The sequence below is a fragment of the Arvicola amphibius genome, chromosome 2, assembly GCF_903992535.2.
Source record: "Arvicola amphibius chromosome 2, mArvAmp1.2, whole genome shotgun sequence".
In the NCBI taxonomy this organism is placed as follows: domain Eukaryota; kingdom Metazoa; phylum Chordata; class Mammalia; order Rodentia; family Cricetidae; genus Arvicola; species Arvicola amphibius.
This window is the reverse complement of record NC_052048.2, coordinates 17,319,147-17,342,578: the sequence shown is the minus strand read 5'-3', so window position 1 is coordinate 17,342,578 and position 23,432 is coordinate 17,319,147. Positions and strand designations below refer to the sequence as shown.

The window sequence follows — 23,432 nt, the reverse complement described above, 5'->3', positions numbered from 1 at the left end:
TGTATGGGTATCCTGACTCTCACAAATGCTAAATTTCCCAAATCTTTTTTCTTATTTTAACACCATACACCTAGGTGAGGAGCAATCATGCCATGGCATAAATGCTGTATGGTTCTAAAATTCCTTGTATTATTTAAATTTATCCTCATTCAGGTTTTATGGACATAGAAAGTATGTAACCAGATTCATTGGCATACTATGTTAATGACCACTGGTGCTGCAGAATATTGCTTTATATAATGTATCTCTTTATATAAAAATAAGGACATGTTCCATTTGTTTATGTTACATTTATTTAATGATGTAAAGATATGTTGCTTTGTCTGACTAAGGTACCTGATTGGTCTAATAAAAAGCTGCACAGTCAAAGCTAGGCATCAGAGAGATAGACAGGGCTGGTAAAAAAGGAAAAGAATAAGTTAGAGAGCAAGGGAGTTGCCTGGGGTCAACCAGCCTGGCAACTGCCAGGAAGACAGACATAAAGTAGGACATACAGAATAAAAGTAGAAAATTTCCAAGGCAAAATGTAGATAAAAAGACATAGGTTAAATAAAAATTATAAGAGCTAGTGGGACAAGCATAAGTTAGGGCCAAGCATTCATAACTAACACTAAATATCTGTGTCTTTATTTGGGAGTTGGTTGGCAAGCGAAAGAAATCCTGCTTGATGTGGAATTTCCCTCTGTATGCTGTGAATACAGTTGGTTAATAAAGAATTGTCTTTGGCCTGTGCAGGGAATAGAAGTAGGTAAGGAAAACTAAAGTGAATGCTGGTAGAAAGAAGGAGGAGTTAGAGCAGAAGTCATGAAACTATGACTGGAGACAGACATGTTGAAACTTTGCTGGTAGGCCACAACCTCATGGTGTTGCACAGATTAATGGAGATGGGTTAAGTAAAATGTAAGCATTAGCAAATAAGAAGCTAGAGCTAATGGTCCAATCAGTGATTTAAATAATATAGTTTCTGTGTGTTTATTTTGGGAGTCTGGGCAACCAGAAAATAAATAAACAACCTTCCTTACAACACCTGCTACTTACTGGTTGTTTCAGTTCTCAACAGAATCCATGTGAGGTTCATGTGCATTGAATCCATGGTCATAATTTCTATTAACATTCTCGCTCCTGAATTCTTATATGAACAGTCAATAACTGTGATATCTGAAAAGTGTCAAATTTTTCTGTATTTTTCTTACAAACTATTCCAAAGTCATGGACACCACATGGTCAGTTTTCTAACAGAAACAGCCACATTTCTCGGCACCAGAAATTTTCTACATTAGTAATGTTTTTAATTGCTTTGACAATATTACTGACATAAGCCTACTAGGGAAATGAAAGGCTTGTTTTAGCTTGCAGTGTGAGGGTATAGGCCATTCTATTGGTGAAACCATGGTGATAGGAATGAATCATTTTATAATAACAAAACCATGACTGCTTGTTATATCTTGGTAGATCAGAGAGCAGAGAAAAAAAATGAACATGCTCAGATGGTTTTCTGCTCTCCCCCTCTTTCTATTTCTTCAACCCAGGAATCCATTTTGTGTAATGGTGGTGGCAACATTTAGTGTTAGTCCTTTGAACTCAAGTAATTCTCTCTTAAATGCTTTCACAGACATACTCAAGAGTAAGCCTAACTGAGGAGCAAGGTGTTTATTAAACCCATTAAACTGACAATGGATGTTAGCCATCCTAATATGCATACACTTTGTCATTTTACAAGTACTTTGGTGTTCATATATTTTTGTGCCCATTGAGAATAATGGAACCAATACTTTGACATATCAAATTACCATTGTCTATTTAATTATAATTTAGCTAAAAATGGGAGGAAGGGTATCCGGTTAATACTTTTAACAATCTTTTGTTCTACTTGCATTTTCTAGCTATGAAATGCAGGATGAAGTGCTTTTGATATATTTTAATTTCTTTTTTCATCAAAGTGATATTGTTGTTTTCATAATTAAATATGGACAACATTGCCTAGTATTCTGTATATAACACACTTAAGTAAGCATTTTCTTCTCCATAATTTCTATTTTTAAAGATTAGTTTCTAACCATTTCCATCAGATAAAATTATTTTAGTCACTGACCTATTTTTTTAATAAGTGCATTAACAAATATGAATATTCCATATTTGGTTGAAATTTTCAACATCAGTTAAGACAGTACTATAGTTCAGCTCTAGTTTGAGAATTCATTGAATTGTGTACTCTTGTTTTGATTTTATCAATGACTAAGTATCATTTATGTTCCAAATTCATGGAATATTCTTATTATTTATATTTTATTGATGAATTATTTAATTTTGGCAAAGAACACATAATGTATAACAACAAATCTATTAGCTAGAACAACACCTTTTGTATTCACTAGTAGCCTATACAAGAGTACATTCTTCTTTGAAATTGTGTATTCCTTGCCAGTAAAGAATTCTTTATTGATAGAGTTTATTAAAACATCATTGGAAGTTTCTCTCTCTGTTTTATACTATAATTCCCTTCCCTTTACTCCCTCCAAACCCTACCGTATACCCTTTTTAGTTCTCCTTTATATTCATGACCTTTTTTCACTAGTTTTTACTGCATGCATATATGTATAGGAATATACATATATATTCCTAAATATAACCTGTTCAGTCTGTGCAATGTTACTTGCATGTGTCATTTTGGGATGATGTACTTTATTCTGTGAACTTGTGAAATTATTAAATTTTTGTTGGTTATTGAGCTAATACTTTGTTAAATTGTAATAATTTGATCTGTTGATTTTGGTCCTTTATTTTTGAAACTAAATTTTACCTATTTGTTCATTTTGTAAATTTCATCTGTTTTTTGAAAATATCATAAAGTAAGTAGCTACATTCACCCCCTTCCATAGCTTTACCCAGATTCAGCCTCCCACTTCCCTACCCACACGTTTTATGTCTTCTTTTATGTTTTTAACACTTATTAAACACAATTTGTACACTCATATATCCTTGAATATATGGTCTGCCACTGGCTCATGGTTGGTTCGTAAGAGACTATATTCTTTTAAGAGAGTGTCCATCTCCCTACAGGCAATGGTTGCCAAGGATCCTTGATTTGGCTGTGGGCCTTCATTCCCTCCTCCCCTCTCCATGCTAGGATTTGTTCTACTTTGAGCTTACATGGGTCTTGTATCCATTATAACAGTTACTATAAATTCATATATGCAGCTGCCCTACAGTGTCCAGAAACCAGTTTCCTTGAAGTCATCCCCTTCCTCTGGCTCTTACATATTCCTTCCTCAACCACTGCAATGTTCCTTAGTATTATGAGAAGGGCATGCAGTAGAGCTCTCTCCCTTAGGGCTGAGCATTCTACAGGCTTTTATTCTTTCCACCTTGCCCAGAGTAGGCCTCTGTGTTAATTGCCATCTATTACAAACAGAGGCTTCTCAAATGGGGGTTGAGAGATGCATTAATCTATAAATATAATCACAGGGATCTGTTTATTACCATGTCCATTTAGTAATTTAGAAGAATCAGAGTTCCTGGTTCGCCTATAGATTCTATGGCCTGTATATCCTCAGGTTCTTGGCCTAACAATGGTGTAAGATGTGCATTTCATTTTATAGTGAGGAACGTATATTCAGCCAGAATGTGCTTCTGAGACTATTAGACAAGTTGTCATGTCTTTGCCAGAAGACATGGTACTGTGAAACTTTCCCTTAGAAAGGAAGTTTTCAGGAAAGTATCAGCTCAGTGTCTTGATGTTTCATCTGAATTTGGCAGTCTTTCCATTTATTGGGTGGGCTGGGCATTCCCAGATCAATCATCCCACAACTTTGCCAAGATTTTTTCTTAAGCTGTCTGCTAGCAACTTAAGGCCTTGCTAAGTCTTTTTAGATCTCAAAAACTAGGTTTCTTCTCATGAAGTCACTTAGTCAAATATGCATAAGAGATAAAAGATTATGAAATATATAGATTATCTAATAACTTAATGTAAAAATCAGAATTTATATTTAAAACACTCATGTTTTATTTTATGTCACCTGTTTCTGCTTAACTGTCTGCAAACAGTAGCAGAAAAAATAAAAATAGATATCATTTCTTGACATGTTATAGTTTTTTTTAACAAATAAAACATTTGTTTCATTTAAACAAATGAAAGCATTGCATAAGGATAAAAAAGAAAGAACCGTACCAAAACAGCAAAGAAAACAGGGATTTGAAAGAATTTATTTATTTGATGAATTACAAGCCTTCATTTTTAAAATATTCAATATGTCTATCTTCTCCCTAAATATTTAAATAGCATTGAACACACATACACATGTGATGCTCTTTTCTCCATATGGCTCTTGCACCTAAAGCATTTTAAAACATCTTATTTCTTTATAACTTCACTTACTAATTTTGTTTACCTCTTATTTGTACTATTTAATTAGTACTATCTGTAGTAGGATCAGCGGGCTGCTTCCCACCACCCGGCTAGCTTTATCCAAATAATTACATGGAAACTGTATTCATTTAAACACTGCTTGGCCCATTAGTTTTAACCTCTTATTGGCTAATTCTCACATCTTGCTTTATTTAGTAATCTGTGTAGCACCACAAGGTGGGTTTACTGGGAAGGATCTTAACTTGCGTCCGTCTCAGAGAGGAGAGGTATGGCGAGTGCCTGAAGCATCTGCCTGACTCTGCTTTCTTTCTTCCACAGTTCTGTTCTGTCTACTCCGCCTACCTAATTTTCTGTCCTATTAAAGGGCCAAGGCAGTTTCTTTATTAACCAATGAAAGTAACACATGACCCTCCTCCATCATTTCCCCTTTTTCTGTTTAAACAAAAAAGAAAGGCTTTCACTTTAACATTGTAAAATTACATATAACAAAGCAGTTATCAAGCAAGAATTACAGTTACAATATTTATATCTACTTTATTTTGTATCATAACTAAGGAAAACAATAACAACTATCTATATATTCTTCAACTCCATCAAAGACTCCAGAAGGATATGATATTACCTAAGTAAACAAGAAATAAGCAACTTTCAAACTCTAGAAATGATGGAGACATCTTGCTGCCTGTACAGTCACCCAAAGTTCCTCTGTACCATTGGGGCATCCATCTTCAGCCTTCAGGCCCATAGTATCTAGCAGATTTTTCCATGAAGCTGGAAATTTCAAAGACAGTTCAGTCACTATCTGCTGTGTCCTGTAGAATGTCTCACAGACTCTTTCTTGAATCAGGAACCCCAAAAGACCATCCTCCATCAACTAACAACATGTAATCCTATAAGACATTCACGTTTATCTAATGTAGATCACTTACAACTTCCTCTAAATTTCTTTTCCTAAGACAACCTGGTTGCTTCAAACCTAGTAAAATATAGGTGTGTGATGTCATAATGAATTTTGCAATTTCTAAGTTGAATCTGATCTTTTAAATGATAAACTGAATATTTTATTTCTACTAATCCATAAGCTATATGTCAATTCTTATCTAATATTTACTGACAGTTTCTATATAAAAATATTTTTAAGTGTGTCCTAGTTTGCTTTCTAGGAATATGATAGACAGCATCACCAAAAGCTACTTGGAATTGAAAGATCTATTGCAGCTTATTGTTTATAGTCAATTATGAAGGGAAGTTGGGGCAGGAAATGAAGGCAGAAAGTGATTCAAAAGCCATGGAAGAGCACAGCTGACTGGATTGTTCTCCATGATTTTCTCAGATTGCTTTTTGTATACAGCCTAGAACCACCATTCCAGGGGTGCCACTGCTCATAGGAATTGGGCCTACACATATCAGCCATCAATTAAGAAAATACTCCACTGACTTGCCTACTGCCCAATTTGATGGAGGTATTTACTCAGTTGAAGTGTGTTTTTCCAAGATGACACAAGCTTGTAACAAAAAAAAAAAAAAAAAAAAAAAAAAAAAAAAAAAAAAAAAAAAAAAAAAAAAAAAAAACTAACCGGTATAGTATATAAAATTACAAAGTTCTACTTTAGGAAACAAATATAAATACATAACCTATATTTATATTTCTTGTTCTGAGATGCTTAAAAGGAATTAACTGGTATAAAATTAAGGTTTGTTATAATCATTTCTTGCATTCAACTGATCTGCATTTACGCAATTTTAGTATCTAAAAATTAACATATTTTATATGTTCTACAAACACTATAGAATGTTTAGATAACATTTCTTCAAAATACTCTTTTCCAAGTTGAAAAGATAACATACATTTTTATAAAATTCAGAAACAATAAATTTAAATACAAAATTTTTGTGATCCGATGTTCCTTTAAGGTATGCAAGATGACCTACACAAATAAGTCCTGGTTCTCTGCACCTCAGGGTCCCTGTCTTCGTGCCTGCATCTTAGCCACAGCAGCACAGAGAGAGAAGCCTTTCTCAGCTTAGTATTTCCCAGAATCAGGACAAAGGGGTGCACTGAAGGAAAAGCAGCTCTTGAAGACTGTGTAATCAAAAGCAGCATTCTTTTTTCCAGAAGCAGAGACCCCCAAATGTTAGCAACAAGAGACAGAAAGAAAAGGACATACAGGAGGAGAGAGGCAATTATTGTCTGCAAGGTTCTGATGTGTGCCGTAGTGCTGGCGTCTCTGCATCCTTGAGCACTCTGCTGCATCTTCCTCAGATGTTTCCACAGGGAGAAGATGAGCAGGAGAAAAGTGACCAGGGACACAGAAAAGGGTATGAACGTGAAAATGGTGTTTGCAAATAAAAGCCATAGCGCGGAAGGCTGTATGTTATTCAAACTCAAGTTGTAAGACTTATTTACTTTATACTCAGTCATCAAGATGTTCTCAGGTAAATTAATAACTATAATATTTAAACACAAGAGAAACAAAGATGCAAACAACGTCACTCTCACTGCTTTTTTAACTCTAAATTTAAAATAAAAGAAAAGAGTGCTGGAAAAATTTGCTATCTTGAAAAAGCAAAAGATGCTTAGACTTGTAGCAAACCAGAGACTAAACTGGTGGGATACTGTCCAGATTATCCCAACCATTCTTTCATTTATCCATCCTTCTGGATAAAGCATAGATAGACACCAATTCAGTAATACTAACCACAGCAGCACAATTCTGGAGATGGCCAGAGCAGTGAGGATCTGATCCATTGAAGAGATCTGTCTTCTCTTGACTAAGTCTCTGATGTTCACCACTGCTATAAATACATTCCCAAAGTTGCCAATTACAAATTCCACACTCAGAATGACTGTAAATGTGTTCTCCAGGACACCACTCATCTTCCAGTGAATGCTCCTATTTCTGTTGTCACTGCTCAAGATTTGTTAACACATACTACAAAAATGCTGTGCATATTCAGTTCTCAAAACTTCACAGTATGTTCCCTTACACAACTTTCAAGCCTAATACCAAATGAGCCACTAAGCCTTGGTAATGACTTCGTACTTTCCAAAATAAAAGCCTTGTATTTTTCCTGAGAGCTGTACTGAGCTCCATACAGATGTGGTGTGCATTACATTCAGCAGGCTAGAGACAATGCAAATTTTAATGAAGGAAAAGCTGATCTCTCGTGCACTAATATACAAATAAAGATAGACTTATTTTCATCACTTTGCTCAGATCTCTTAGATATTAATCTGGCACTGAGTATTGGGTAAATCACATAAAAATTCTATCCCCTATATAAGGCAGCAAAAATCTGAACTTCTGCCTAGGAATTTTTTAGTATCACATGTCTTTAAACACCTTGAACCAGCTATGCTCCAGACCTATGCACAGTATGCAAATTATTTCTAGCAAACCATCCAAAATAAAATAATCTTTGAAAATAATCATTTGTCAAAAGCTCAGTGCTGAGAAAACATATATTTATCATTTGATTTTATTCAAAGGTATGCACATGCCAATATCCATACACATTTAAACCCAAAGTCTGTAATTTTTTTTCTGCTGTGCAGAAAATTTATGCATGTAGCTCATGCCTGGCACTCTGATAATTTTAAGGTGCTATCTGCTTTTTTTTAAAAAAATGCTAGCAAATCTCAGTCATGGAACATTGATTGCAAACATTGTGTAAAATAAGACTATTGTGTGACTGCATATGAACATATGTGTGAATATCCTTATAGTTCCAGGAAGCAATCACTAAGATGAATAATCTATATACACAGAAAGAGTCCTTCTCCTTTTCCTCTGCCCCTGTCCTATAAGTTACATTTCTCCATAGACACCAAAGACATATAGTTTTATCCACCTTCCCTCTACTGTTCCAACATCAATTCAGTGTTTTTACTAATAGGCACCAAGGTACATGAACATACACAGCCTCACAAATTGTGAGGCAAGTAGTGTTTGTGAGTCCTTCATCTTCAATAGCTAGCTAATACATAAGCACAGATCTAGTAATAATATATGAATAGTAAATAACAAGATGGCAGAAAAACATGTATAATAATTATTCTACTGTTTATGACTGACCACACCCTTAGTTCCTTGAAGTAAGATTAATTTTGAAAAAAAAGATGAAAGACCCAGAGAAAAGGTTGAGAGCTAAATAATTAGCCATAATCATTTCTGCAAATGTGCTTAGGTAATCACTTATAAGGAGATTATATGAGATTAATTTTCCTTCAATTATTGGAAAGTCTCAGGGTGACAAAGTAGCAGGCAAGCATGTGCAAATTTTTACAAAAAATATACTAAAAATTATAGACACGAAATTTTCATCCATGTGAAAACAAACAAAAAAATTCCTTTAACTTGACTCCCTCCACAAGCTAAATTTGAAGTCTGGGAGAAAAAAGACAATAAGAAATGTTGATAATCTTGCTGTTGAGGTCCTGTGGAATAGATGTTGAGATGGCAGATTCCTGGACTTCTCATCTCAAGTCTATTGAGAGCACATTGGACACAGAAGGCCTTCAGTGAGCCCATCACTGCCCCTTTGCTTCTGAACAGGAAATGCTACATTTAGGTTCCACCTGAATAGCAGCTTCTGTAGGAAGACAGTTTGTGACGACTTGCATTTCCTCAAACCGAAGTGTCTTCAGCAATTTATAATCCACTGTTGTATATAGGTGTCTTTATAAGACACTTGCATGTCTTGTTCAATTATTCACCCACAAGAAGATGCATATATTGACTATACCAAGTGTTAGTAATCAAATGATAAAGCCAACCATTACTTGCTATGATTCCTCAAATATAACAAGCCTTTGCACTGTGCTCCAGCTATTTTGTAGACAGGTGAAGACATGTAGGGAGCAGAGGAAGCCCTGAGTGAGTGAAGTCCTGAGTGAATGTGCATTGTTGATAATGAGGACAGTCAGGTCAAGTATTATCATGCCTCAGTCCCATAGGAGAAAAAGTTTTCCCAAGTAAGGCTTAGATGGATGGCAAAGGTTTCCTTGGGAGTCTCCATGTGACTAGTATGTACAGATGTAGCAACTGCAGCTACCTCTTCCTAAAAGCTTAGAGCCTGAGACTGCTCACTTACAGAGACCTCCTACCAAGACTAGACAACCCCTCCTCTGTATGGTACATAATGAACGTGCTGACATTTCATGTAGAAGTGGTCGTAGTTGCCGCTCTGTCAGGATGCATACACCACACCTATCTCCAGCTTTTCTGTACACATGTCAGACCTATCCACCTCTCTCACCACTGCTAGTCAGTGTTACTCACCTGGGCTGTGAGTGATGGCTTGGGCTTCAGTGAAGAACCAGCGTTTTCGTCAAAATCAGCTTTCAAAAGCCTGAAAAGTGACCTAAATATCTATTATCATCCTAACACACATGTCAGAAGTGGCAGCAGAATCAAAGGAACTGTAAGACTGGTGATGTATTGGTTACCAAGAAGTGCCCAAAATTAGGGATTTATAAGTGAACTAAAAGAAACAAAACCAGAGGATTTATTTAAGTTTGTTTACATGAAAAATATGTTACATGTGGTGAGCAGTAAAATGTTATGAAGAATATAGATTATAGCCACATACATATGTCTTTTCATATTAGCATATTGTAGACTCATTTTTCATTTAGTAGATCCCAAAATTTATAAAAATTTATCCAAAAACACATACAAATAATATTCAACATGCATTTATATTTACTAATTGCATAAAGGAATAAATGAGTGGCTCTGGGACAATATGAAAATCTATTCCAAGGACACACTCTACAATTTGAAGACAATTTTCACCCAAATAAGCAAGCAAATACTTTCTAAAATAAAATTCTATTTTGTTGAGGATTTAACATTACTTATAGAATTGATAACCATGCTCTCATTTCTGTGTCTCAATATCTGCATCTAACTAACATTTTTTACCTGTTTTAAGAATTTATATTTTATTTCTGACATATAACCCGGTAAGCCCTCTCTCTCATCAAGGAAAATTCTTTTTGCAAAGGACAGAGATCACTATAGAAAATCACAACCAATTAAAATGCAAAGTTGTGGATCACAATCCCAACTCATACATCTACAAAACACTCTAGCACCTGAAATTCAGGAAAGGTTTCAAAGAAACGGGGTAGAAAGGTTGCCAGAGCTGGAGAAACTGTACTTACTCTGAGACTGTGTCTCCAAGAAATATCAGAAGTGTAGGAAGAGGGCCCGCATGTTTATCCCAGCCACCCAGAACCATAATAATCACACAAAACCATATTAATTAAATCATATTAATTAATTAACTCTATCTTCATGTTGGATAACTCTTAATTTTAACCCATTTCTATTAATTTGTATATCACCACAAGGCAGTGGCTTACTGGAAAATATTCAAACCAGTATGTGTCTCAAGCAGAGAATCCATGGCTTCTTTCTGACTCTTTCCTCTGCCAGCATTCAGTTCTGTCATCCCTTCCTACCTAAGTTCTGATCTATCAACAGACCAAAGCAGTTTCTTTATTCATTAGCCAATAAAGCAACACATAGACAAAAGGACCTCCCACACCAAAGGAAGGCTTTATTTTAAACATAGGAAAATTACATATAACAAAACAGTTATCAAGCAAGAATTACAGTTACAATATTTATATCTATTTTGTCTTTAATCATACCTAAGGAAAACGATAACTATAACTATAAATCCTTCAACTCCATCAAAGGCTCCAGAAAGATATAATATCACCTAAGTAAAGAGAAAGTACACTGTAAGCAACTTCCAAAACTTTAGAATTGACAGAGACATCTCATTGCCTGGAAAGTCACTCAAAGTTTTTCTGTACTGTTGGTGCATCCATCTCTACCCTACATGCCCATAGTCTCCAGAAGACTTTTTCATGAAGCAAGAAATTTCAAAGACAGGTCTGCCTATATTGGCAGTTTGCAAGTCACTTTCTTCTGTATCCTGCAGAATGTTTGGCCTACTCTTTCATGAACCAGGAAGCCCAAAGGATCATCTCACCTTTAGGCAAGTTCAGCAGTCATTTCTCTATGGGTCCTGAATGTCCAGTGAAGCAGTCCAAGCAAGAGCAGTTTCTTGCCCAAATTGCTAACCAACTCCATAGCCTCTTCAATGCCCATCATCCTTTTGAAGTAGCTTGGTGCTGCCAGGAGCAAATGTGTCTCACTGTCATGAAAAGTTCTAAATTTTTAAAATATTTAAATGCCATTTTCTGAAGGTCTATGAAAGATTTGAAGAATATTTATATAATTGAAATATATCTCTATACATCTAGAAAATCTAACTATGACTACAAACTTGATTATTATAAAAGATTATGTATTAACTTATATTTCTTAGTTATACATTACATTTTTAAATGAACCACACAAACACAATACCTTAATCAAGGGCAGAAATATACATATACAGTATAATAAAATTGACCTTAAACTTGTATCAACAAACCAAGATTCATACCAATGCAAGTATCTATAGAATATTCCCCCCATTTAAATGTAAAAAAATATAGTTAATATTTGGGAATTTGGGCATAGTTATTTCTCTCCAAACTGCTTTTTGCTGTTTATTGGGCAAAGTATTTTTCTTTGTGGGGTTGCTTACAGCAACCTTTCAAGGGGTCTTGTTCCATGAAACCATATAGGTCCTGAAGCAATCTACAGATTCCCATCTTCTGTGGAAACAGCTTTTCCAAAGCAACATATCCTTAGACCCAAATCTGAAAGTCATGATACCTTTATAATATACATGCTGGATTAGCTTAGCAGCCCATACAATGAAATGTCTCTCTGTATTTAACTCCTTCACAGTCAAAAAGTTCAATGAAAACACAATAATATACATAATCCAGACTCTCTGTGAATTTTCCATTTTACGTGGTTTATTTTTCTTTACTCCTTTTAATCTATGACTATCTGTACTGTCTCTTTATTACCTTTTCAAGCACTAACTTTATTTTATGACTCTCTATACTCTTTTTCTTCTCTCTTCCAAGACTACATACATTTATCCAACATGCTGGCCCATTTAGAGGTCTTTTATGTCTGAATCCATCCTTATTGCATTATCTGTAATTCTTTACTGTCCAGGGGTACTTTTGGTTGTGTTTTTAAAATGCTAAGCACTTAAGAAACTAAGCTGTGATATTATTTGGTCCAAACAATACTTCCTGCTTGCTCTGCACAGTTCAGCATGGCAGAGCCATTTGCTTCTCTGAGCCATGCACACCTCCCCACTTCCAGGCGCAGAGCCAGTCAAAGTTGCCATCAAGCAAGCTGCATCAGTCTGCTCACAAATCCCATCCAAATGCTCTGTCTCCCAAAAGAGCCAGAGGTCATTCTGGCAGTATAGGCCAGAAATAGACATTTTAAAATAGCTGTGGCTTTTTTCCTGCTACGGCTGAATCAGAAAAATCTTTCTGCAGCAAGCCTCCATCAAATAGCAATAAGCTGTGTTAAATTCTGTACTTTTATTTTTTTTTTGTCTAAATTTTTTTCAAGCCCTCTCAGGTTTTACATGGATTTAGCTAGCACATGTTGGAGCCCCAATTGTTGCAGGGAACCACTTATTTGTCCCAATCACCCAGAACCGAAATAATCACAGAAACCATATTAATTAAATCATTGCTTGGCCCATTAGCTCTATCTTCTTATTGGCTAACTCTTATATTAGTTTAACCCATTTCTATTAATTTGTATATCGCCACGTGGGAGTGGCTTACTGGGAAAGATTCTAAACAGATTCTCTCTCAGGTGGAGGATCCACTGCTTCTCTCAGACTCTTTTCTTCTCCCAGAATTCAGTTCTGTCTTCTTTGCCTACCTAAGTTCTATCCTATCAACCAGCCAAGGCAATTTTTTTTATTCATTAACCAATGAAAACAACACATAGACAGAATAACCTCCCACACTACAGAAGTTATACCCATAAAGTCTTATCAACATGACTGCCTAAACATGACTTGAACAAGGAAAATACCAGTAATCATGCTCTCACAGATGGGTAAAATTTCACAAGACCTTATTTCCAGACAGACAACTAAGCAATGATAAAAGTTGGATAAATAGTCTTCTCAAGAGAAAAACATACCACTTGGTTATCCAATACCAAATGGTAAGCCCTGAAAACATACATGCAAGTAATACCATATAGTATAGCCTGATAGGTTTATAAACACACACACACACACACAAACACACACATATGCAAGAATGATTAATGAAAAGGGAGGCCTTTGAATTTCAAAGAGAGAAAAGAACATTATATGGGATGATTTACAGGGAGGGAAAAAGGAGGAAATTATGTAATTATAATTCCACAAAAATATTTTTTGATTATGTGTATAACCAACAAATCACATTTACCTAATAAATATGTTCTGAAAATTCTTCATTTGAAAGAAGTAACAGTTAGACTACTCAAAGAACAGTCACAGCCAGGCAAAGTGGTACACAGCTTTAATTCCAGCACCTGGCAGGTAGAGGAAATCAAAGAAGAGTAGAGCTCTATGAGTTCATATCCAACTAGTCTACATAGTAAATTTCAGTCCAACTAAGGCTACACAATGATATTCCTGTCTCTAAAACCCAAGAAAAATAAGGAATAAATAAATGACATAGCCCTATTATTCTAAATTTTTAAAATATTATTTTCATATGTATTCAGATTATTTGAAATTTTAACAATCTTAATTTATTTCTCATTTCTAATACAACAGTTTTGTTACAACTTCTATATTAAAATGTTAGTATGGGCTGCTTAGTGTGTGTGTGTGTGTGTGTGTGTGTGTGTACATGTGTTCTCCCCAGGCATAATATAAATATTCCGTGTCTGTCTTGGAGTTCATCTAACCTTGTCCTGATACCAACTCATTGGAAGAACAATACAATAACAAGGTCTAAGGCAATGATAATGATGTTATCAATATGTCCTGCTAGGAGGATGACTCTAACCTGGTATTCCAGCAGTTACTCCCCAACTCTTACCACCTAGCCCACTGTAAGTGTTCTTGGGAAACAGAAGAACAGTGGTTCTCAACCTTCCTAATGCTGTGGCCTCTTAATACAGTTCATCATGTGGTAATCCCAAACCATAAAATTATTTTCATTACTACTTTATTACTAAAAATTTGCTACTATTATGGATCATGTTCTGTGTGGAGTATCCTGAAATGGTGATATACATAATTGTATTTGCTAAGGGTATAATGCATTTAGTTAGTTTTTATTCCAAACATTTGTTTGCAAACTTAGTTATGCACAATAACTCATAATAAAAAATACTGAAAGATTATACTTATCAAATGGTTTTTAATCAAAATATTTTCTGCACTTTGTGTGTTACTTTATACGCAGTAAAAATTTCAACTTAATTTTTCCCTACAAAACTCAGTACTCTTGAATATGATGGATTCAGATTGCATAATTATTTGAAATATTCTTCTAATCTTATCTTTTGGTTTTGGCTTTGAGATTGTACTTTAATTATATTTCCCCCTTCTTTTCCTATTCCAAAACCACATATATATCTTTTCCCACTTCCTTCAAATTTCTGGCCACTTTTCATCAGTTGTTGTTGCATGTGAGCATGTATTTGTAAATGTATACATACATATTCCTAAATATAATCTGAAGAGTCCATATAACATTAATAGTATGTATGTTTTCTGGAATGATCATTTGGCACTGGACAATCAATTGGTGTGCTCACCCCTGGGGAAGACCACCTCACCTATTTTCAGCTTTACTCAGCCCCTATTGTTCTTTGAGTAGGACTGACTCTTTGGTGGCTTTTCCACATCCAGTTTGGCATGCTCATTTGTGTCCTCCTTGTTCAGCTGACATTTAAGTGGTCATGTTCATGAGACTTAATTGATGTATCTTCTGATGCTATTAGTAGGGGACATAACCTCAAAGCAAAGTCCCTGATCTTCTGACTCCTATGCTGTGGTACAACTGTCTGTACCTCGTCAATTATATTTTAAATAAATGCTGATTGCCCAGTAGCCAGGTAGGAAGTAGAGGCAGGATGACCAGACAGGAAGTAGAGGTGGGGCAAGAAGAATTATAGGAAGAGAAAAGTTCTTTCTGCAGTAGTGACACAGCCACAGAAGAAGCAAGATGTAACTGCCTCGCCAAATAAGGTACCAAGCCACGTGGCTAACATAGACAAGAATAATGGACTAATATAAGTTATAAGAGTTAAGAAGTCTGAGCTACTAGGCCAATCAGTTTACAACTAATATAGACCTCTGTGTGATTTCTTTGGGACTTAACAGCTGCAGGACAAGGCAGAACAGAAAACCTCAGTCAACACTCTTAACAATTTTTCTGCCCCCTCTTTCATATTATTCCCTGAGTTTGGGGTGTGGGAGTGTTTTCTAGATGCATCCATTGGGACTAGGCTTCACAACTCTGCATTTCAATTGTTGTGTTTTGCTGTAATGATCTTAAAGTGTTGCAAAGAGAAATTTTGATGAGTAAAGATTACATTTATAGCCGGGCGGTGGTGGCGCACGCCTTTAATCCCAGCACTCGGGAGGCAGAGGCAGGCGGATCTCTGTGAGTTCGAGGCCAGCCTGGTCTACAAGAGCTAGCTCCAGGACAGGCTTTAAAAAAGCTGCAGAGAAACCCTGTCTTGAAAAACCAAAAAAAAAAAAAAAAAAAAAAAAAAGGATTACATTTATCTGTGAGTATAGGAACAAATGGTCATAGATTGTTGTTAGGGGTTATGCTGATTTAGTAACTGGTTTTGTAGCTTCTCCTCCAATCATCATGATTTCATTAGTATTATTTGGTGAGCAGTTAGCTAGGAACAGGCATGTTATCTCTCTTGTTGACAGGCTTTAAGTACAATTAGAGAGTAATGGGTTACTGCCAAGATATGTGTGTCACTACCAAACCCATAGGATTAGTGTGCCATGGTGGTTGTTGATGTGACTCACAGTTGTCATAGCAGGGTAAGGATGTTAGTTACCTCCCTCTTTTATCTTACACAGTGGATTCTAGTACTTCGAAAACTAGTCCTCAAGGAGGAGGGTTATAGGTTAGTTACAACTTTGGCTCTGGGCCCAGTTTCTAAGTGCATGGTGTCTTTAGCAATAAGGACTTACCTTCTACCACTGGCAATAACCAAAGGTAACAACTGAAACATACAATAGACTTTATGTTCCAGGAGTCTTTTAGACTACCTCGGCTATTAGTTCAAAATAAGACTAGTCATGGTTAGCATTGGGGATATTTTTAAGTAGTATTTGACTACCTCTTGGATGGAATGCTGCCCATCAAAATGACAAAATTTCGTTAAAACTACTACACATGTGCACATGTACACACAAACATATACACACACATACATATAATGTATGCATGTTTGTATGTATATTGAATTTTTGGTTTTCTTATAGTCAATGGTATGTTCTTTGTGAGTTTTCCAGGCCTCCATATGGTATTTTATGTATCGAGCTCCTCCTCCTATATTTACCTCTCTCCTCCTTCCCTAAAATGCTCCCCTTTATCTCTTTCTCTATAAGATTATGTGTATACTACTATTCCCCTTTACTCTCCTCCCACTTTCTTTGCATATACCCCCCAAGGGACCCTACTTTTCTCATTTCCAGTATTGGATCACTTGTTTCTGTAAACTAATTGATCATTCTCAAAAATTTACATAATGAATGCTGGAATTAATTAGGGACCCAAGGTGTCCATATCTTTGGAATGGCATATCAGCCACTGTAGCACAGAAAGAGTGGCTTGTCTCAGCTTACTGTTTCCCAGAATCAAGACAAATGAGTGACTTGTAGGGAAAGCTAATCCTGAAGAGTACTCAAACAAAATGATCAACATGTTCTCCACCAATCCAAGGCTTGAAATTTCTATAACAATAAAAAGTAAATATATTGCATATATAATTAAGAAGGAAAACCCAGTTTTCAAGGCTTTCGTGTGGGCCATAGTGCTGGTATCTCTGGATCTTTTGGAATTAAGCTGCATCTTCCTAATATGCTTACACAGGGAGAAGATGAGCAGGATAAAAGCTACCAGGGACACAGTGAATGGGATGAACATGAACACTGAGGCTGTGGGTAAGAAAACATGCGATGAGTTGGTGAATAAAAGAGCTCTGGAAAGTAGTGTCAAATTCCTCAAACTATAAAACATGATTCCTTCAGATGAATTAATCCATAAGTGAATACATGCCAGTGTAACTACAATATTTAAAAGCAAAAGGATCAGAGATAACAGTAATGTCACTAAAACCACTTTTTTAGCTCTCCACTTTAGGTAAAGAAAAAATGTGTTAGAAAAATTTGCTACCTTGAGAAAATAAAAGACACTGAGGCATGTAGAAAGCCAGTTGCTTAAGTGGTTATTCACTGTCCAAACAATTTCAGTCACTATAAGCATTTCTAAAGCCATAAACAAATGTGGGCACAGTATGAATATCAACATAAAAATGAGCATGGACAACAAAAAACTGAGTCTGGAAAAGGCTAAAGCAGTGAGGATCTGATCTACTGAAGAGATCCTTCCTCTCTTGACCCAGTCAATGATATTCACCAGTGCTATGAATCCATTTCCTACAGTTCCCGTTACTATTTCTATAAATAAGGTAAGTGCAGAAGTAAACCATAGGCTGTTGTTCATGGTCTATGGAAATATGCTTCAACTTATAATATCACTATGCACATTTTTAAAAGCTTTGTATATTTGTTGTTAAAAATTTAAAATATTAACTTTCTAAAATTCTATGTACACAATACTGACTAGGAAACATTTAAGTGTGCCAGGACTTGGTTCATAATTTCTTCTGAAAATCTTGTTTCTTTCTTCCCAATGATCCCAGCTATTCTTCATCCAGACACATCATGCCTTACATCCAGCAGTTCGGAATTTTTTTCAAGTTGGGTGAAATGGTGAATTCTTATCTGCTCACATACAAACAAAGGTGTATCTATTTGCATTATTTTCCTTTTGCCTTATCTACACATTTTAGTTATTCAACCTGAGTGAGCTCTGAGCAATATTAAAGAATATAATTCATATAGTAATTTAAAGGATTTTGAATTGGTATATGGTACTCATCAATGTGATTATCAATAAAGATTATTATTATTAAATATTATAAATGAACAGAAATGTTATTATACATACACACACAAAATACACATATGTAAATCTATGTAGACATTGGTCAAAAAATCTTCATACATAGTACCCAAATTGTCCTAAAATCTCTGTAGAGATTACTGCTGCTATGTTCATGTCACAGAGATTATACTAGTCCTTTTACTTTGCATCAATAAATATGCACTTGACACACATGCATAGGCACACATTTACTTAAATCCATCCCTCTTGTGTTCTCATTCCAGCAATACTCACTGATTCAATCACCATGCATCTAGGTCAAGCTTAGTAAAATTAAAATTTTGTTGTATTTATTTTATTTGTTACAAGATTAATAATTAAATCTAGATCCTTACTCATTCCAGGTGATTGTTCTTACTGACAAGCTATATCCCTAGCCACCCTTATACTTTTTATTGGGAGAGAGTCTCACTAAGTTGCTTAGTCTGACCTTAAAAGTTAATCTATAGTCTAGACAGGATTTGAACTTGTGATCCTCTTACCTCACAATCACCTGGGAATATAAGCTGGTTTCCCCAAAGCACAGCTTCTCTCATAGTGTTTTTTTTATGGTTTTGTTTTTGACATTGTTTTACACAGAATTCTAAGTTACCATTACATGTAAGCAATGCAGTTACTCAATAATCTTTGGGAATGTTCCTCCATGTGTAGAAATGAGGTACTTTTACATGGTCCCTGGAGCTGTTGTTAAGGTAAATGAGTTCCTCTGAACAGAAAGAATCCTCCTTAATTTTACCTCTTTCTGTTCAGTAGGTTGATTCCTTTCGAATGAGTGTCAAAATCCAAAGCTTTCTACCTTCCATCACTTACCATATGCTCTGTAACCACCACTTTGGACACTAAGACAAATAAAACAGGATACACAGCCTGGAAATGTGGGAAGTAAAAAGCATGCTACAGTCATCCTTATTTAAGGAGTTATTAAAATAAAGAAAATAATATATCATATGATGGCATACAACAAAAATAAAAAGTCTCTTAATTCTCCAGGGAAACTTGAAGAATTCATTGTGAAAGACTGACTCTATATTTCCTATAGTCCCCTAAAAACACACTGTGCAAAAGAGTGCACTACAGTTATGGGAAAGATATATTGAGAATGAAACCAGGCCAGAATGGGCAAATTTTAAGGAAATAGTAAGAATGGAAATAAACATACCATCAGCATAGAGATAGGATGCTCCTCTGTTAGTTCTCTTGTCAGCACTGCAAACCACCTGAGGTGATTTCCTTAACAGGAAGGGATTTTTAGCTCACAGTCCAGATATTTCAGCTTATGATCACTTGGCTCCACTGTTTTGTGGTCTGTGTGGTAATGCAGAACATCCTGGCAGTAATGGAGCAGAAGTACTCCTGTCATGAGGCAACAAGGCAGAATGAGAGAACACAGTTGTAGACCTAATCTCACCTCTGGAGGCACACCTCCAATAACTCAATTTTCTTCCCCTAAGCTTCTTTTACTTCTTAAAGATTACATCACTTCCTATACCACACCAGATTAGTGGCCTAGGCAGTAATGCATGGTTTTGCAGAGACATTTAACACAAATATGCAATGGTTCTTCTGGCTTACCTCCTCCAGGTCATAAGGATAAGCTTTGAGAAGAAAAATGCAAATTCAAGCATAGGGGTTAACTGTGTGGAGTGAATACTGATGGCAGAACTTCCTGGGCTTTCAGGAAAAGGGCTGAAAAGTCTTGCTCCACTCAGCCCCAAGGGATTGGTCCTGAAGGAACACTACATCTCTTTCAGTCTGGACAGAAATACTTTAGATTATCACTTGAACTTCACATGCTGGGTAAGGACAGCCTTTTTCAAACAAGGTGAAATATAGCTCTAAGGGCAATTTACAATGAGTACAAAAGTCAGAAAAAGTAAGTAGCATGTATGAGCAGTGTTTATCCATTTCAGATCCAGCATTATATGAAGAAGGAGTCATCAATGGGGGTTTTGTGTTAGGTGTGTCATTCTTTACATCTTTTATATACTGCATGTACCAAACAAAGGCAATGTGGTGAATCAGACATAATTTCCTTTGTATCTTTGGATGTTGATCTCTGTTTCTAAAATTATAATCATTTACCTATGTGTTGTTATATGTAATCTTTGAAAAGCTTCTTTATAAAAGTCATTATCATTGAAGAGAAAGAAGTGAACTTATTATGTTCTTTTTATGTAGGCTTTTAGTAATGTAGCTTCTTAATGTAACTCATACAGATGAAGACAAATATGCAATGTTTTACAATACAAACCCATTCATAAATATGCATCTATCTAAATATATAGAATCATAGTGAGAAATATGTGCCAATCACCGTTTGCCCTGCGAGAGACTTTGTATCTGTGTTCCTGGTAAAGAAAATATATGACAGCACATGAGCAGTAAGGTCTTCAAAACTGGCTATAAACTAATTAGTTGCGCCCTGAGGTTTTGTTATGATTAGGAAAAGCCAGTAAGAGGCAGCTCATTTCTCCTTAGTGGCCAACCATAAAACCTAAGAGATAGCAACATCCTGAAAAGGTAGTAATTTTTAATCACTGCTATCTGTATATCAAAACTCTTCTGAAAAGTATACTAAACTATATCACAAGAATGCCAAGGTATATATAACCCAGAGTAACCAAAGACTCATGGTCACTTAGCATATTATAGTGCCCGAAAAACAGGATTCAAAATCATATTTTCTGGGACTAGTACGCATGAGGCCTTGACTTAATTAAATATATGAACTCAAGAAATTTTGTAGTCCACTAAATGGTTGTGGTAGTTTCTGAATGTTAGGTCCCTCCTTCAAAAGTTTTGCGTCCTGTCCAACCCAAGATATTTCTAATGCATTTACGTGCTTTAACTAGTCTGAATATATAGTTGAAATTTACCAATCTGACAAATGACAAACTCTCCTGTTTCTCCCAATCTCCTGATCTGTGGAATAAAGGGAATGATTATATACAAGATCAAAAGATCTCGAAGTCTATGAAATACTCTAGCTCTTTTATAGCCAATAATATACAGTCACTATAGGACTATTATTATTATTATTATAGGAAGAAGATTGCTACAACAATCATGAAAATTACAAGGAAACATGTTAAATTCTTATCATACTAATATTGGGTTAACATATTTGGATTCTGTTATACCCAGATGAAATACAGGATAAATGCACATTGGCATATATTTGCATTACCCAAACACATGTTCTCCAAGTATAGTCATTGAGCAGACATCATTATAGAAGCTTTGGAGTTGATAAATGTCTCTTAGTGGATGTTCAGTCTCAAGAATCTCATCACAAATACCATGGGTTTCTAAAAGAAGCAAAACACTTCACTACTTCATATAGGCTGTATCACTTCAGTTAGCAAATTTGATTGCATTTGTGGGATTGTAATCCCAGAGATTGAACCCAGAACTTCATGCATGCTAAACACACACTCAGAGCTGCACCTCTAGTATCCTGCACCAAGTTTTAAAGTTCATAAAATGTAATGCTCATTCAAACTATTAATTACATAATAACTTTATTAACAGAAGTAGAAAATTCTAAAAATATAAAATTAGATCCAAATTAATAAGAGGGGAGTTACAATAGAGTCCATTGGAATCCAGAGGAAAATTTAGAAACCTTACATGACAACTTTCCTAATGCTGCAATCCTCTAATACAGTTCCTTATGTTGTAGTTACCCCAATCATAAAATTATTTTATTTCTACTTCATAACTGCAATTTTGACACTGTTATGAATTGTAATATAAATATCTGACATGCAAGATATCTGATATGCAACTGCCAAAAGAGTTACAATCCAGAGATGAGAAAAGCTGATCTAGAAAGAGAGAATAAAAGCCTAGAAACATGACTTACCAAAATTAAAAGAGTATGTTATAACAAATTAAACAGATTTGTAGCAAAGAGAAATATTGGAGTAGTTATAAAAATCTTCCACAAATAAAGCCCAGGATGTGATTGATTCATTAGAGTACTTCCAAATCTTTAAGAAATAATTTGTACCAATAATTCATAAACTATTCAATGAATTGAAAGAGAAAGGATAGAATTTTCCTGCTGCCAAAACTGGATAAGGATATAACACTAAAGAAAACTAAAGGCTAATTTCCCTAAAGGACACAGGTGAAATAAATCTATTGCAAACCTTATTCAAGAACACCTTAACAGGAGATGAAGACAGGGATATCTGAAGCTTAGTCAGTTGTGAATACACAATGAATCTGAGGGCAGCTTAGGCTACAGGAGACCCTTTCACAAACACAGACAAAGGTATTAGGTAGATTGTGTACAATAACCAAATTAGTTTCATGCGAAGAGTTTATGCTTGACTAGAAAATCATTTGCACTCCTACTGTTTTTACTTGGTATACTGTTTAAAATTTTTGCAAGTAAAATAGTTCAAGAGAAAGAAATAGAAACAGAAAACCAAGAAGGCAAAGTATTTACATTTCCAGACAGTGTGAACCTATGCATAAAAACACTAAAGCCTCCAATAAGAAACTCTAAGATCTTATACTTTGAACAAAGTAAAAGAATAGAAAATTCAGCACACACAAAAAAACAGTAGCCTTCTGTATATTCATAAAAACCCTTGGCAAAAAATTAATGCCATTTATATATAATACTTCCAAAAAATAAAATAGTAAATAAAATAAATCTAGTCAGAAAGATAAAAGAACTCTACAGTGGCTACTTGAAGACAGTAATTGAAGAAGCCTCTAAATAATTAAAAAGCCTCCCATGCCCAGGAATAAGTGAAATAAGATTGGGAAAAAGCTATATCATCGAATGTAAGCAGCAGATGTGTCACAATTCCCTTCAGAACCAAGTTAAATTCCCAACAAAACTAGACCAATCATAAAGTTCACATGGAAACACAAATACCCCCAAATAGTCAG

General features: G+C 35.3%; 2 protein-coding genes across 2 annotated transcripts; both read right to left on the bottom strand.

The window, feature by feature from the left end:
* Nucleotides 1–6,275: 6,275 nt before the first annotated feature.
* Nucleotides 6,276–7,244, bottom strand: LOC119806563 (taste receptor type 2 member 116-like). The gene has a single exon (XM_038318338.1). It carries the CDS (start codon nt 7,242–7,244, stop codon nt 6,276–6,278), a length of 969 nt encoding a protein of 322 aa, XP_038174266.1.
* A 9,816-nt stretch (nt 7,245–17,060) lies between these two features.
* LOC119806562 (taste receptor type 2 member 123-like) lies at nt 17,061–18,020 on the bottom strand. Its single transcript, XM_038318337.1, has one exon. The coding sequence runs from the start codon at nt 18,018–18,020 to the stop codon at nt 17,061–17,063; it is 960 nt and encodes a 319-aa protein (XP_038174265.1).
* Between the last annotated feature and the right edge of the window lie 5,412 nt (nt 18,021–23,432).